This window comes from Chanos chanos, chromosome 1, assembly GCF_902362185.1.
Source record: "Chanos chanos chromosome 1, fChaCha1.1, whole genome shotgun sequence".
Lineage (NCBI taxonomy): Eukaryota > Metazoa > Chordata > Actinopteri > Gonorynchiformes > Chanidae > Chanos > Chanos chanos.
In genome coordinates, this window is record NC_044495.1 from 11,868,157 (window position 1) to 11,884,793 (window position 16,637).

General features: G+C 39.5%; 1 protein-coding gene across 2 annotated transcripts in view; it reads left to right on the forward strand.

Moving 5' to 3' along the window:
- Nucleotides 1-6,201: 6,201 nt before the first annotated feature.
- The window catches only part of fermt2 (FERM domain containing kindlin 2), a 36,953-nt gene continuing 26,517 nt past the window's right edge, over nt 6,202-16,637 (forward strand). For both annotated transcript variants that reach the window (XM_030770645.1, XM_030770637.1), the window contains exons 1-2: nt 6,202-6,390; nt 7,128-7,285. In XM_030770645.1, the coding sequence (XP_030626505.1) occupies nt 7,129-7,285 (157 nt within the window). In that variant the 5' untranslated portion in view covers nt 6,202-6,390; nt 7,128. The remainder of the gene's footprint in view (nt 6,391-7,127; nt 7,286-16,637) is intronic.

A 16,637-nucleotide genomic window follows, 5' to 3' on the forward strand; every position in this document is an offset into this window, starting at 1 on the left:
GTTACACTCATCATAGTGCTTCACTGTCATACTATAACTTGACATTTCCACTGGACTGGAAATGACTGTATGAGGACTCCTAAGATCTGAGTGATCTCCTGAACTGACGCCTTTGACGGCGTTAAAGCCTCAAGAACCATTGCGTCCTTTCTCCTTTACCCCTCTGTGCTGTTCTTTGGGGGAAGCTGGGCTTTGCAAAAACCAGCATGATTTTGAATACGTCCTTTCACTCAAACGCACACAAACACAGAGAGCATTTGTCTGTACTTCTGCCTCTGCCTTCCCTTTTCCCCTAATGTAGCATTAGCAATGCAGCCCAACCCAAAGCTTTGACTCTAACACAACAGTCCTTAACAAAGACATTTTTTCTACATATGCCTGGACATCCATGTCCCCTTGGATTTCCATTCTTTTTTTTTTTTTTTTTTTTTTGCACACGTCAGAAACACTTTGGGTTGTGGATTAAGAAGGTTTACATACCTGCACATAAAGACTGAATGTTACTCATCAAATGTAATGGGTAACACTTATGTACAAAGAGGTGAAAAGATGTGGTTATATATTTAGATGGATAGATGTACCTAGAAGGATACGTCAGGTTATATTCCCCTGAAACGAGTCCTGCACAGTCTGGGTTGTTTTTTGTTACGTTTGTAAAATGTATAGCAAGACACAGATTGTTTATTTTTGCTTTGCATTTACAGAAAATACCACCCCTCTATTTTCAAGTCATAGAAAAGACGTGACTTTTTCATGTGACACAAGTCAACTTCCCCCGACGTGAACTTTATCAGCAAAAAGAAATGTTTCCTTTTTTTTTTGTATGATGCATAGATATATCAGCATTCTCATGCTTGTTTGGTTTCACAATCACTTGGTGCTGGTATAAATATGAATTATTTTTAAACAAATAGATATGCTTGAACACTCTGACGTAGAGTCACAAGTGTAATGTTGACATGACTTTTTCATGTCACTGGTGTGACCTTAAAATGACACAGGTGCCCGTATAGACATGAAACTTGAGTCTGATGAAGTGGTCCATTACTGTAACTTTTACTGTTACTAATCAGCAGGTAACACAGTGGTGAATAAACTTTATTGTTGGCTTTGTCTTTCACACTAAAATAACTCAACTTTACCTCAAAAGACCTGTAGCATGTGCTTTATCATGGACCATCTGAACTTTAATCAGTTCTAAACTGTTCTAAACTGGCCAGTTCAGAGTTAGACCTGTTTGCACTCATCCCAGTTACTGGGGGTGTTTTTAAGTTAACTCCCTTCATTTGACATTGGTCGTTTTACCGACATCTTTCTGAAACAGGATAATCCTGTCTCCCATTTTATCTGGTCCTATTCATACTGACCAATCAGTTGGCAAGATCACTTAAATATTTTAGTGTGTTAGAGCCAAACAGCTGTTGGTCAGAGATGGGCTTTCTTTGCGCTTTGTACCTTCCCCTCAGTGCACCTGAAAGAGTGTCACCATTGAGATGTTATCTTCATGCACTTCCTCTGTTGATATTGTTACCCAGAAAACTGGAGAGAGAAAGAGAAGATGTATTGCCATTTTATGGATTGTCAGAGCACAATCCTCTTTGAGAATGACAGTTCATTAGAAAGCCAAATGCTCTTTTTGTCTCTGTCATGCAAGCTTCACTCAAAGTGACTGTAACTGGAAAAGAAACAAGACAAACAAACAAACAAACAAACAAACAAAAAATCCCTCATAAAATGGGAATAGTGTTGTGGGCTTTATTGGCCGAGAGTTTTGAGATTCAAGTCCTTTATTTTGGTCAAACGTGTATGAGTAAGATATGCGAATGGAACATCGCCTCTTCTGGTAGAAAAAGAACATTTCTTTCCATTCTCTAGGCTCAGTTCTCCATCCCTACAGCTTTTACCAATTTGGCTAAAGAATTGGAGCTGATTGCCATGTGACTGATGGCATCAAGTCTAAAGATTTACTGTAAATTGTATCGTCTTGGTTGAAGTCTCTTAAGATTGTGGATATTTTTGTTCTCTAACTGTTGTCTTAGGAGTACTGTTAGAACTGGTTTGCAATCATTCTCCAGTTCGTTTGAACAAAGGGCTGTACTGTAGTCCAAAGTTGACGTACATTTGATCACTATAAAGGTCTTTATTGTAGATCGTAGCATATATGTGTGCAGTATGCAAGTTTTGGCTGGTATGGATGTATCAAATGGACCAGGTTGCCTTGTTTGGACCATAAAGCCATGGAAGTTCACTGTTCATAGGTCTGTGTGGGGTTTTTTCACTTTGAATGGGAGGCAAAAAAGGATATATTTTATTAACTGTTGAAGAAATCCTTTGCAATAAGGGTTTAAAAACTGACAGTTGTTGCCAGAACTTACTGTATACTGTATGGATATAAATTGCACAAAAATGCTTGATACTCTCATATTTTCCCGTTTTTATTTTTAGCTGTCCAGGTTACGTACAAAATTTGCTGAGTCATGTCCTGCCTATGATCTGGTGTTGAAATGCAAGTTGTTCCACTTAAAGCTGGCATGACAAGTGACTTATAGAACTTTGATCCTTTCCTTTTATTTTCCCCTCCAAAGGTTTTGTTACACTTCATGCCATGTTTCTGTAAGTGCATGCATAACTATGCCTCAGAGGCTTGTATGTGCTTTTACACACACTGGTTTGTGTAATGCTTTTTACTTCTTACAGAAATCCTTACCTCAACGGAGTAACGTTCTCATGCTGAGCTGTACCTCTGACAAGCACAGATCCAACAATATATCAACAGTCTGTTCACATCATCTGGTTATCATTTGGATAGATTTGCCTTCATTATAATGAGTGCACTCACTTTGAAGTAGCGTAAAATCCTGGAGTAAAGATATGCATTTTGCTCAGACTGGATGTTGAAGTTTTTTTATATTTTTAACTGATGACTACATCTCACCCTAAGTCTGATATTTTGATTTTTGATAGACAATGAGATCTATCACAAATCTGTTTCACAGAATCCGTTTCCATGCTTTGGTTTGTAAACCGGGTGGAAAATCATATTCATGTTGTCCTCTATCAAAGACTGAACATAATAATGTAAACTCTTGTCATTAGTCAGAAAGAGAAACTCTGAGGAAATATTTTCAAAGTGAGTCTTATTTAAAAATAGACCAGATGAATAGCATTTTTAAAGGACTGCTCTGCAATAACCCATGCCTATGATTGATTCTAACTGCCATTCGGATGCACTATATTTATTTACATGTATTAAAGCGTTTCTTTTTTATATATATATACCTTTTTTCTTTCTCCAGTTGTTGTCCTTAATTGGAACCCCATGTTTAATGATGATAGTTAATAAAAAAAACCCTGTATGAACAGAGTAAGTGAACTGTGCTGGAATGTGTTAGGAGGAGTGAAATGTAGGAGAAGTGAAATTTAATTACAAGCCCCTTTTGAAAGTCAGTTCTCAGAAACTCAGTTCAGTTGGATAGTTCCACTGGATAACAATTCAAAACACAATCAAACACACAAACTTATCACTTATCCACCTTATCACATAAAAACCAATCAGTGTTGACAACCTTCAGCACATAGAGATTAATCTAAGAACACCTCAAACCTTTAAGAATCAAGAGATTTACTAATTATAAAGAATGCAAGTTACATAGACTAAAAATATACTAGAGCCTAAAGAGGGTAACTGTAGGCTTTTGGATGCAATTCCTACAAAGTAGCATAGCATAGCATTCAGTGTCTGAATGTTTGTTTGACTTAGGTCCACAAACAAATGCAAAAATCGATCCAGTATGCATGACAGCCTAGAATGACCCTGTGTGTAATTCTAGATATCGACTCTAGATGGCAGTTGGACCATTGCATTTTTACTGAAATCGCAGAAAGGGACTGTACGTATCATTAGCACTGCCCAAAAGCTATAGTTTATACCCAAATCCATTCACTGATTTACTCACTTTCCTTTCCTGATTTACACACATGGTCAGGATAGAAAGCTATATAATCTTTAAATACACTGAACTCAATCTTATCCACAGAAGACAAGCTATATCCAAATGTTGACTGCAATGTGCCAGATACTCTATTTCACCTCTACCAGTACCAAATTCAAATAGCCTGTGGAAGGACTACATATTCCATAAAACCACAGCAAGGTAGTTTGATGGGAGAATGAAATTAAAATTGATCAGTTTATGAGGACAACCAAAGCAACTGGGTGTGAATTTCCAAATATTGTCTTTTTTTTTTTTTCCCCTCATAACAGCGAAACGCCAATGACAGTTCAAAAAAGGAGCTTGACCGAGGAATACATGGAAATATTTCCGTCTACCACTGTGCCAAAGGTGACAGCACTGTTCCATTTTGTAGAGAAGGGTTCTTCACTCTGACTCAGTGTGTCTGGGCACCTCCTCCGCTTCAGTGTCTGTCCTTCTTCTGCAGTCCCCAATTTCACTTTCCAGCACTCCCTCATGCTCGCTGTTTACACCGTAATTAAAACACAGCCTATAAAAGGCAATGGCTGTGTGTTGCCAGACTGCAGAGGATAAGGGGGGGTCAGAACAGCAGGGAGAAGGGGTTATAAATCCCCCCAAAATTCCTCCCTCTAGAACTGCAGCCAGCAGCACCATCGATGATTCATTGCTAGCTGTTTGAGGAGGGCCTGCACGGCACTTAGTGAGAGAACGAAAGCACATCCAAGAGTGGTGGAAAAAGGGAAAGAAAGGAAAGGAAAAGAAAAAAAAGAGAAAAGAGCACGTTTCAGTTTCTTTTCTTAATTCCCCACAAGCAACATATGTGTTTAAAATATTACATGATTAAATGTGAGGTCTAACCAAAAGCTTATTTATTTATTTATTTAAATCACATTGCAGGTTTATAGATAAATATGTACCACATAGTGAAATGTATCCTCACTTCAGTACAGTGCTGTTTCATGAAATGTGTCAGCTGGATGACATTATTGCTGGGAGTATTTCTACAGGCAGTCATTTCTAATGGTTAAGTTGTAACTGTATTCTTTCTTTCTTTCCTTCTTTCCTTCTTTCTTTCTTTTATTGTAGGCTGAATAATGGTTTTCAGAGCATTAACTGATAAAACATCTTAAAGATTACAAATGAGGAGGATAAATGTCGTTGTATCCACACTGGAAAACATAATTTTTGATAAAGATGTTTCTTGTTTTTCTCTGCTGGTGTAGAATCTGGAATATTAGTAATAAAAGTCGAAGCCAATGATATTTAAAGATATATTCTCGGCACCATAGATAGCTAAAATGAGAGCCTGCGGTGCCAGAGCCTGTAGTTGTTGGTAGTATGTTTTTAAACGATCCTGCCAACTTTTATCTTTTTCTTTTTTGTGAACTTCAGGCTTTTTGTATTTGCTGTGTTGTATGGAGCAGAAATGAACAGAAAAGGGCAATGAGATGTCAGGAGCAGCCTTGGTATCCATTTAAGGATTTGCTTAATAGTGAGCAACTTTTTTTTTTTTTCCAAGTGAAAAAAGTTTTCCTAACATTTCTTTTTGAGGCAAAGAGTACCTATCAGCCAGCTCTTGTAATATTCCAGGCATTCGGTCTGACCCTGTATATATGATACATGAACACTGTGAATTGATTCAGGAATATTTAACCCTATCATTCATGCGGCACACGTGCTTACTGTAAATACTGAAACCGCGTCTTTTCCTAAACGAGAAATTATGCGAAAATCCCATGGAGAATTACCGATAATGATCCCCGGATGTACCACCACAACCTCAGTAGCACTTCCATAAAAGGTAGTGGCTGTGGTCGTATGCCCCTCCATGCTGAGTACATCAACTGTTGAATTTTTCCCTAAGTGAATTAAATTACAATGCAACTGGGGGCCCTAACCCTAGATTTAAATTATTTTAACAGCGAACACAATCAAACATATTTCTAACATATTCAAATAAACTCAACACTGAAGAGCTTGTCTCAAATATTAGGGTTAGTAGCGAGATCAGAACAGAAGTGAAACATTGTGCTTAGGCTCTTGAAAACGGTTCTGTGCCAAAAAGCTGAAAAGCGTGTTCTCTCGAAAAAAAAGGCGTACTCCCCCCGCAAGACTGACCAACAGAGGAAAGAGGTGAAATGAACCCCATACCGTTCGAAAGGAAAAGTAGGATTGGAGGAGTGAGTGACGTTATCTGCCTGGAAAGAGGGAGGGAGAGAGAGAGAGGGACGGCCAGAGTGGACTCCATTATCTCGAAACCCTGAGTTTGGGTGACTTTACTTGGACGAGTTCTTTTGGGATTTATTTTTTCCATGTTAGAATTAAATTCATGATATAAATAGGAGAATATATCAGGTGTTGAAATATCGGACGTTTGAGTGGTTCTCTTTGGATTTGGGTTTGTGTATTTGTGAAGGTGAGTTGAACGCTATGAGTAATTTTCATCCTCGTTCGTTCTTTTAAAGCGCAAGACTCGCTTGTGTTTCTCTGCGCACTCAACAAATGAATCATTATTATTATTATTATTATTTTACAGATCCTCTTTCCCAATAGTTGCGCATAGAAAACACACACTTTTGATTTCTTTGTGTGTACTTGTTGCCCTTAACAATTCTTTTTGAAGTTCAGCTGTTTGTGCAACATTTGCCTCGTAGGGGACGAAACTACCATGTTTGAAAGAGGAGTTCGCTTTATGATCTCTGCTATGTGGACTAGGGCTTCTTACGCAATCTACTCTGTGGCTCGGTTTAACGTTACCGTTAGTTAGAGCAGGTGAATGCAGCCACATATGTTGATGTTATAATAGGTTTGTTTAGTTTGCTCTTATGTTAACGTAATTCTGCGTCGGGCCTACTCTTTGTTCTTTTATTGGATAAATGACGCAGTTTTCTTTGAATGAAGTACATTAAATTGTGAACATATCATTTCACAGACATAAGCTTTATGCTCTGTGTAGATTCTTAAGGAAAAATATTAAGTTTTACTCCTCATTACTCCGTCTTAACATTAATTGTTTACTTCTCTGAAAAAAATAGACCATGGCCTGTCCCGGTATTCCTCTTACTCCCTTTAGACAAAAGGTGAGTTGAAAGGTTTCTGTGAATGAAATCTCTTGACTAATGTGTCTTTGACTGGTTACTGTGTTCTCCAAAGGATGGCACTGGACGGGATACGAATGCCCGATGGCTGCTACGCCGACGGCACTTGGGAACTGAAGATGCATGTAACGGACCTTCACCGAGACGTATCTCTGAGAGTTACCGGTGAAATTCACATTGGTGGAGTCATGCTTAAACTCGTGGAAAAACTCGGTAAGCAGAATCCTTCACCGATTTTCAACCTCCGCCCTCTTAAAAGATGTGCTGTAAGCTCTGGCAAAAGTTGTCTTCATTTTCCATTTTGTGGAAAGACTTCGTATACTCATAAATATAAAGCTGACACAAACACCATACTAAATGGATTGTGATTCATATTAAAGCAAAGATGACTACATATAACCTTTATGGTATCTGTTGTTTTTAGAGTTTAATTTTCAGACCATTATCATCTGTTTTATTTTACTGGGCTGTTAAGTCTGCTGTAGTTGTAAGGTAGACTAACATTATGGCATTTTAACAGGATTGGTGTTTGTAGTGTTTGCTTCCTAGTTTTTTCTTTCCATCAAGGCAATATGAATAGCTCTTTGGTTTCTCCACATGAATTCTACGTCATATGACTACAGTTAACTCACAGTTGAATGACACATCCCACAGGGGTTTGTATGTTGTGAAGATTAGACCATAAGCTTCTTGCTATGAGTATTATATCGAATGTTCTCAGAAACTCTGCGTTCTGTACGCCAACTTTTATGTCCCATTCATTCCCGTTTCCTTATGCTCTGCCTCCACCTGTCAGACTCCATATAATTACAGGCTTTGTTCTCTGTTGTCCTCTAGGTGACATGTGTGCAAGTCAGGGTCATAGCAAAGTTGTGTATGTATGTGTTAAGGAAAGGAGGGGGCATCAATTGTGTTAGCTGTCCCTCATTGAAATACGCTATTCCTCTTTTTTTTTCTTTACTATCTTTAATGTGGAAGCATTGTCATGTTTCTGCTGGCACAACTGTATAGGCTGTATAGGCTTTGTGTTAAACTGCAACACAAAATAGATGGACCAAATTATTCTGACTTGTTTTTGGATTCAGGTCTTCTTCAGAATATCAACAGTATATGTGTGTTTTCATGTGTGTAACCTTTAGCTTGTGACTTAAGTCCAATCATTCATTGCTAAGGTAGGGCACTCCACTAAAGTGGAGCTGAAAAACCATTGAAGCATGAGCAGTTAGCATTAGAGACCTGTTGCTGTACGATAGTTACCCTTTGCCAAAAGCTTTGTGTTGCAGACCGTTTTCTCCTATCGTCCCCTGTAATTGCATAAGATAAACTTGGACCTTGACATTGTAGTTAGCTCCTGTAAGTAACTCCTCCCCTCAGTTTGACCAACATTTGCAGATGAAAAACAGTCTGAACTGTGGCCTGACGAATAGCTGGTTTAGTTTTTCTTTCTTATCTTTTCAGCGTGACAGTGGTAAACAAGATGTCTGTTTAAGTTTCATCCCTACTGCTGAGGTGACAGACACAATGCCAAACCATAATTATCTTCAGACTGCTTCTTTATGTCAAGTTCACTTCAGTTTGAAAGTCAGTCCTTGCATGCTAAGGTTTATTGTTCTAATAAAGCTTCTGTTGCTAATTAGGTTATAGTGGATAGTCCACTACGTGTCCTTTTTGACAGCTTTGAGCGTAATTGACCTTGTTTAATCTGGCCTTCCCCTTCACCAGCTGTGTGACATTGCAGCATATTTGAAAACAGGGATCTCTGAATTGTCCTCGTGTGTTTTGGTCACATGTTCCCTGTGGACCTCAGTGATTGCTGGATTGAGATCACATGACTGTCTTGCCATACTACTGTTTCTTTCGAACCTGTCTAGTAGTACTGGTGATTTACAGATAATGCATAGACTATTGGCATGCATGTCCTCTTTTTCATGAAATGTGTTCTCTGTCCTCTGTCTGTTGTGTCCCGGAGTACTTGGCCTTAGTCACAGTATATTTATTATCTACCTGTCAAGCTTTCTTTTTGGAGGTTTGTGGTGGATATACTAAATGAAACCCCATGAAGAACTTGTAATTTTGTAATTAAGAAATGCAATCGGTTCATCTCCATTTCTTTGCATTGTTAAGGGTCCTGTAGGTATTGCCCCTATTTCCTCTAGTTCTCTTTTTTCAAGCAATGATCGGATGGTGACTTTAATGGATAAAAATATGAATGCCAGGAAAGCTCTTACTCATTGATTACAGTGCATTTCCCTGAAAGCTTTTCTGGATATTTAGGATTTTATGACCCAGTACAATCACCTTCAGGGCTTTAGTTATTTATGTGTCTCCAGATCACGTTAGCAGTTTGGAACTGATAACTTGAACCAGGCACCCATGCCTTATGGCTGAGATGAGAAAGTGAATTAAGGGGTTGTCTCGTGGATTGTTGGGGAGATGACAGGAAGTGTAGTCTGTGAGTTTAATGAAAGCTATATGTGTACTGTACATATGGACTAAAATTTATAATGTGAAGTATTTGTGTATTTGTTGCAAATTCTTCCAAGAGATGACTGCACACCTTTAAATGGTGGCATCCAGTAGGGTTCTAAAACCTCTTTTCCTAGCCCTTGTGTCTTAGTTTGACTCTGGTGTGTCATCTATTTGGGAGGTGCACAAGGAAAGAATGTAGTATGAGTAGGCAGTATGAGTTCCCCGAGGTCCCACCTAAACTATGTCCATTTGAGGTCATTTTTGTAAATTTTCACCCGTTTACCTAAGCATAGTGTCTGCGTTTAATTCACCGACAGGTTTTTCATTTTGTGGTCTTCCGCTGAAGCTGCTGATGTTGGAACATTGTGTCTTTCATTTCATTCTCTTTTTTGTACTCTCACAGTGGGCGCTGTTACTGAAATCTCTGGAATCCAGATACTTCAAGGGGAGACACTGTTAAAAAAAACGGAGGGAGCGTGGCACATTTTGTACAGACTCTTGGGTACATTTAACGTGAATCAATCTGTAATAGTGTCTGCGAGGTGACGTTAATGCAGCGTACGCCTCTGCCAGCATTGCAAAAACCACCTCCTCTCAGAGGAGCACACAGAATACAAACATATCCATGAGGTAACCAGATCAACCAAAGGCTTTTTCTAGCCCTGCAATAGCTGTCGTCAAGGAGGGAAGGGGGGGGGCAGAAAAGACTGATTACACAGAGAAATGGAAACTATTAATTAGCCCTCTAATAAAAGATAGATCACGGTGATGTCAGAGGGAGAGCAAAAAAGCCTATTATAAAAAAAGTGGTTCTTATATGAAAGCCTGTATTCTGATTTGTCATTTGCTTGGTGAGCTTTCGGTCATTAATAAACAGGGATGAGAGGGAATTATTGAGACGGATCTGCGTTTGTAACCTCCGGTTACGTGTTGGCTGTATAAACTTTCAAACACAGGGTTGTGAGTAGGATTGGGGGGGCAGTAAAGAGGGGAAGGAGGAAAAAGATTCTGGGCCCCTACTGTGTGACGTGAGACGCTCCGATAGAATTCCATAAAAGTCTTCTGTCAAACAGGAAATGACTTCCAGGGTTTGGCATGTTCCCTGGACTCTGCCGTCATCCCAGTATTTTTTGCTGCCTGCTTTAGCTCTCAGTTTCTCCTCTCTGTTTGCGTGTCATGAAATGCTCCTTTTTTAGACCTGAAGCATTTTTATTTAGTTTGTGGTGTAATTCTTACTTAAATTCCTGCCTAACCTTGAGATGATATGGCTTCAAATATAATTAATGACATTCAGGTAATGTTGAGAATGTATTAATTTTGTGACAATATTGACTGCTATGGTTTACTTGAGTCATCAGTTTGGATCAGTAAGAACTTGCCATTTATGTCATTCTGCCTGTTACTATCTTAGATGTGTTACAGCAAGAGGAGGATGGTTTGTAGTCAACAATGGAGTAGGAGCTTGTAAGGAAACGGACATGATTTAACACAGGATGCAAGAGTTCCTGTGTAATTTTTCTTGCCCCCCCGCCTCTTTCTGTCAGTTAGGGGCTTTCTGGAATTCTCTTGAATTTGTGGACAGGATTTATGTACATTTTAATGGCAGACAAGATAACAGGGAAACAGAAATGGGGAGCATGCTTTTATTAAAAACGTAATTTCCCCCTGCCGGTAGAAGACAATCTGCAATAGAGTCACACGCATAGCTCATTTAACTGTAAGTTTTGCACGGATCAAATTTTTAAATGCTGTAGACAGACTTATGCATTACTCCATCTTAACCAGAGTTTTGTATTTCCTCCGTTAAAAGTAATGTGGTCCAAGCTCTGCTTCTTCAATGCTTCATTCTTATCAACTTTTCAGGAAGTAGTTAGGATAAACATGAGCCCTACCCAAAGTTGAGCTTTCCGGTAGCGCTGATCAGATCTAACTGTGATTTAGAGTTGTGGTTTTCCCACTCGAGCAGAACCTCTAAAACTATAGGAAGAATGACAAGCAACCAGGCTTGTGTCATCACAAGAGGAATTTGCTAGATTTGCGGTCATCTCGTCATCCGTAGAGATGTCAGAAGTGTACAAATTCCTGAAACGACTGAGATTTCTGGGACTTGACGTTCCATTGCCCAGGATGATTGTTATTTTTTTTTAGATGTCACAGTAATCTTGTTTCTTCCCTCCCTTCTTCCCTCCCTGCTTCCCTCCCCCTCTCCCTCCATTTTTTCGAGAATAAATCAGTGCTTAATTGGTTTTGCTTGGCCTATAGAATGTGCTGCTGAAGTGGACCTCTGGTGATCCACTGCTTCCTCTGTATCTAAGCATCTGTTTGCTGTGCGGCTCAGAACAATTTCAGATATTTAGATGCCCGATAATACTCCCAGCTCTCTGGGTCAAATTCATTCCTTGTTTTAACTGTAATTTTTCTTTTACTCAAAGAGGGAAGAAACACGGTAGCAGATGTATTTGTAATGGTCAACCTAAACTTTTGACCCTCCGCCCACCTTTGAGTTCACAGTCTCGTGTGTAGATAAAAGTGATTCAGAAATGAGGACTTAATAGCCAATCATAACATTCGCAGTGGCATCAGTCCTACTCTGCTACGCTTTCCTGTCGGAAAAGTCTCCGCCCTAATGTTTGTCTTTACCCAACAAACAAAGCTGTAAAATATCAGAGCTCCTTGTGGTGTTACTCTCTGAGGAGAATCCTAATTGTCAGACAGATCAGAGAGAGGAGACAGAGAGCCAGCTTGGTGGATGAGTTCCATCTGCCTTACCTCAGTGACCGGAGGGCCTTCCCTGTACTTGATCTATGTCTGTGAGAAATAATCTAACATCATTACAGGACTGTAGCCCCATCACATAATTACATAAAGCTGTGCGTATTGTAGGATCGGCCCATTGCTTTCCTGTGTATGGACCATAATGCAAAATGGATATAAATGCATCTGTCTTCCAGAGTAATAAAAGAGAGATTGAAAAGGCCAAGTCAGAATATCAGTTACACGAACATCTACCTTGATGATACCTCAGGGGTGTCATTGACTTGTTTTTAACTTGAGGGGCAATGTCCATGTACTGCTGTTCTCTGTAGCATTTGTAGGACTTGTGGTGTGGCTGCCACTATACAGGGGAACGGCACTCCACAGGTTCCACAGAGTTCAAGTTCAAGAGCAGTGATAGCATATCAGCAGTGGAGTGGTGAATATTCTTTAAGGTCTAGTAATTATCTCAAGTTTAACTGAATGTTAGGGAGATAGCTCAAATAGGAATTTGTCGGTTTTGACAGTACCGGCTGAGCGGAAAGAGAAACAGCTTGGAAACCGGAGGGCTCTATACCTGACGTGGTGACATGGCTGTGCATTGCTGATTTGTGTTTTAATGAGGCTCTTAACCCCAAGGTTACTCCAGAGAGGGGGAGGAAATGACACAGGAAAATACAGTAAGCTGCTTTCAGTAACCTTAGTTAAATGAATAAATGAAAAGGCATAATTATGAATGTGTGTGTACTTATTCACATACAGCAGTGGGTTGAATAGGAACCTGAAATGAGAATTGACCATACGTTGAAATCCATCTAAAATGACTGAATCTAAAAGGTTTTGAGTTGAAGGCATCTCTCCTTTCAGGTCTACCTTTAATCCCCAACTCATCCCTGTCAGTCTGCCGGGTGGTGGTATACTTTTACAAACATCTCAGCTAGTCTGCTGCCTGAAAGCCAGGCTGACTGAAGTGGTTTTGGAATGGGCAATCCTTAGGGATCTGCCTGACTCCCTCCATAATCTGAGGGCTGTAGTAGACTGATACAGGACCATGTGCATAAAGGCTTTCAGCTCACTTAACCGATGGCAATGTTTCTCTTGCTCGTGTGTGTGTGTGTGTTGTGTCTTGATCCGCCTTGATCGAGTTAAGAATATCATTGCAGGAAGCCCACTGGGAGCTTTGAGTGTCAGAAAACAAGATCAGAAGAGCTAATATTGATCAGAGCTGCTCTCTGGATGCACATGACCCCTCCTTGATCCTCTGAGACATCTCCTTTAAGAAAGAAGGTTCAAGGTCATTTGAAGGTCGTTGCGTTGGGTTTTCTTTTTTCCTTGCTTCCACGTGAAGCAAGTGCAGTGAAAGGTTTAAATGTTTCTGCTCCATTGCAAGAAGAGCAGTGGGAATTAGTGACGCACTGAAATGAAAGTTCTTGGCTAAGGCTGAAGACGTAATTTGGGACACACTGGGCGGAATACAGAATACCAAGCACTTGTGGGTTTTTTTTTTTTTTTAATTTGTTTGCCAATTTGTTTTAGTGCGATTGCTTAAATTAAACCAATTTTGTATTTTGCTTTTTTGATTTATGCTTTCCAATAAAATTGAATAACAAAACTTTTATTGAACAGCCGTTCCTTTTAAGCTGTCATGAAAAAAAACAACCTTAAGTAACAAATAAATAAATAAATAAATATTTAAGCTGTTAAATACGTCTAAGGCCAAAAATTCCATTATTTGTTTCAGTTATGTCTTGTTTTGGCAACGTCACTTGCAAATTGTTAAGCTTTTTCAAAGACTTGTGTTGTGGCCTCAGATGGAGTTTGTGTGCTGGGGGGTATTTTCTTTTTTTGTTGCTGTCGTTTTATTATACCCTTTATATCGGTGTGGGTGTCGTGTTCTCGGGTCGTGTTTTAAACCTGTACTACAGAGGTGCTTTGATGCTGAAGCCCCCCTATAGATAATTCAGATGAGCAGTGTTTACAAATTGCTAATCTGGTGTCTTTATCGGAAACCGTAAAATGGTTCCATGATCCTGACACGGTTGCTTTTGAGAATAGCCATTATTCACTTTTACAGAGCAGGGGTAGGGAATAAACAGCACAGGCTGCTGGCTCGGTGGTGCTACCGAATTTTTTTTTTTTCCCCCTTTTCTATTTTCGGCTGAATATTTTTCATGGCTGAACATTCGGTGCATTCGTAGTGGAAAGACTTGGCAATTGAAGAAAGCCGATCACATTACTTTAGCATTTAAACTTTATATTTGATTCATTGGTCCAGCAGTATATAAATTAGCTTTCTGTTTTCAACCTTGCCGTTGTGTGGCAAAAGTGATAAAGCGCTCTTGTCGCTAGAATAAATAAAGGTCGGTATAGTATGTAGGTGATTGTAGCTGCAGGCTGGAGATGGGAGTGTTGGAACTGGAAAGCGTTTGCTCCCCGTGAAGGAGAGAAGATTTGAAGTCATGTTTGGCATCTGTGGTCCTCGTAGCTTGCATTTGAATTTTCATTCTTGGCATGTTTATAGGTTGTGTTTTGGGTGTGTGTTTATATAAGTCATTTCAACAGATTTCAGCTCGGCATAAACAGTTTGATGCAATGAGTTAACTTTAAATCAAAAGTAAGATTGCTGATAAACATTAAAGTGATAGAATATGTTTCTGTCTATTAGCCTCTCCTTCCCAATAAGCCAGATTTTACATTCTATACCTTTGTTAACAGTTATATTTTAGTTACATTTTTTGACAACTTTCCTCAAAAGATGCAGTAACTTTGCACTAATAAATGAAAATTAGACAACATTTTAATAAATGTTTCTAGAGCCTGTTGGTTTTAATCATGCTAATCCTGTCAATGCCTTTACCTGCGTAGCATAGTATAACCCAAGTTGCGTGACATGCTGTAGAGTACAAGATGCATATCAGCAAACTGACTTCAGGTCTACCCACGACACGCAGCCAGTGGATCATCCGTACCAAACAGTCACACTCTTAGTGAGTCTTAGGTATTTAGAATGTGCTCGTCTTTTGTTTTTTCTGAAAACAGAACGTGGGTGTGCACGCACGCACGCACACAGGCAGTGCGCGTCTCTGGAGTCAGGTAATAGGCAATAGTAGTACACAAACAGCTACTTTAGGAAGCGAAGTCGCTGCATGGTTGCATCTGTCGTGTAATACGAAACAAGCAGGAATTCAGGATAGAGGGCATTTTAATTGAGGTAACTTTTTAATGAGACAGTGCACTAATGCACAAATACTATAATCTGACAATGGTACACTCTGACACTGCCTGTTAGCGTTTGTTAGAGCTCACCAGGGAAACAGAGTTACACACTGTGACTATCCTTTACCTTAGTATAACAATTTTATCAGCTGTGTGTGTGTGTGTGTGTGTGTGTGTGTGTGAATCCTCTGAGAGAAAGTTTCAGGCAGCATAAGTCTATTACAATGACATCTGAAACAGAACTGAGTGGATGTAAGCCAGGGAAACTGCATGGACTAGTACAAATTTATGTACTCTTGGCCGTTAAGCTTATTCCATTTCTGTGTGTCGTGTTCATCATTGATCTTGTTTTATAAATAGCTTAGTTCAATACCTGCCCCAGACAGGACAGTACGCAGTCAGAAAATCGTTCGTACTAAAGTGCATGAAATTGATTCTGCAACGGATAATCAATTATCCACATCTGAAGCACTGATTGCACTTTTTGTCCGCCTTTTTTAATTCAGTGAAAACAATGCTTCCATGTGTGTGCTTTGTGCTACTAGTCTTTACTTTATTCGAGACATACATTGCCTTTAGAGAACTTCAGTCGGCTTCTTCAGCCACTCAGCGTGTCTCCATTAGAATGACCATTAGCAGTAATTATCAGCATTGCTACCCTTTTGACCTTCACATTTGTGTTATATTCCTCTCTATTGCCCGTTACTCCCCTCTCCTTTGCTTTTTCTCTATATAAACATGTCTGTCCCCCAATGTAAACAAAGAGACACAGCCTGACAGTCCAGAAGGGGGGAGGAGTAACCTCCACTCCCATTCCATTTTAAGTTTTACTGTAGAGCTCCGACAAAGCCCTTCAGACTGTCTCAATGCTCCTTTTCACTCCGGCGGTGTAACTGAGTATTAAATTCACTTTGCCTCGTAATTGCTTCATGAACTTGTATTTGAACATATGTGGGGGAGTTTTGAAAGTGTCTTAATCTCTTAACGAAGTGTTTTTTCTATTTTTCCGGCTGTAAATCTCAGCCGGGTAGTATGAATAGGAATGTTCATGTATGCTTCTTATGGCGAGTATAGCTGTGTTTACAGTCTCTCCCTTCCCCCCTGTATTATGGCCACTCTGTTTGAC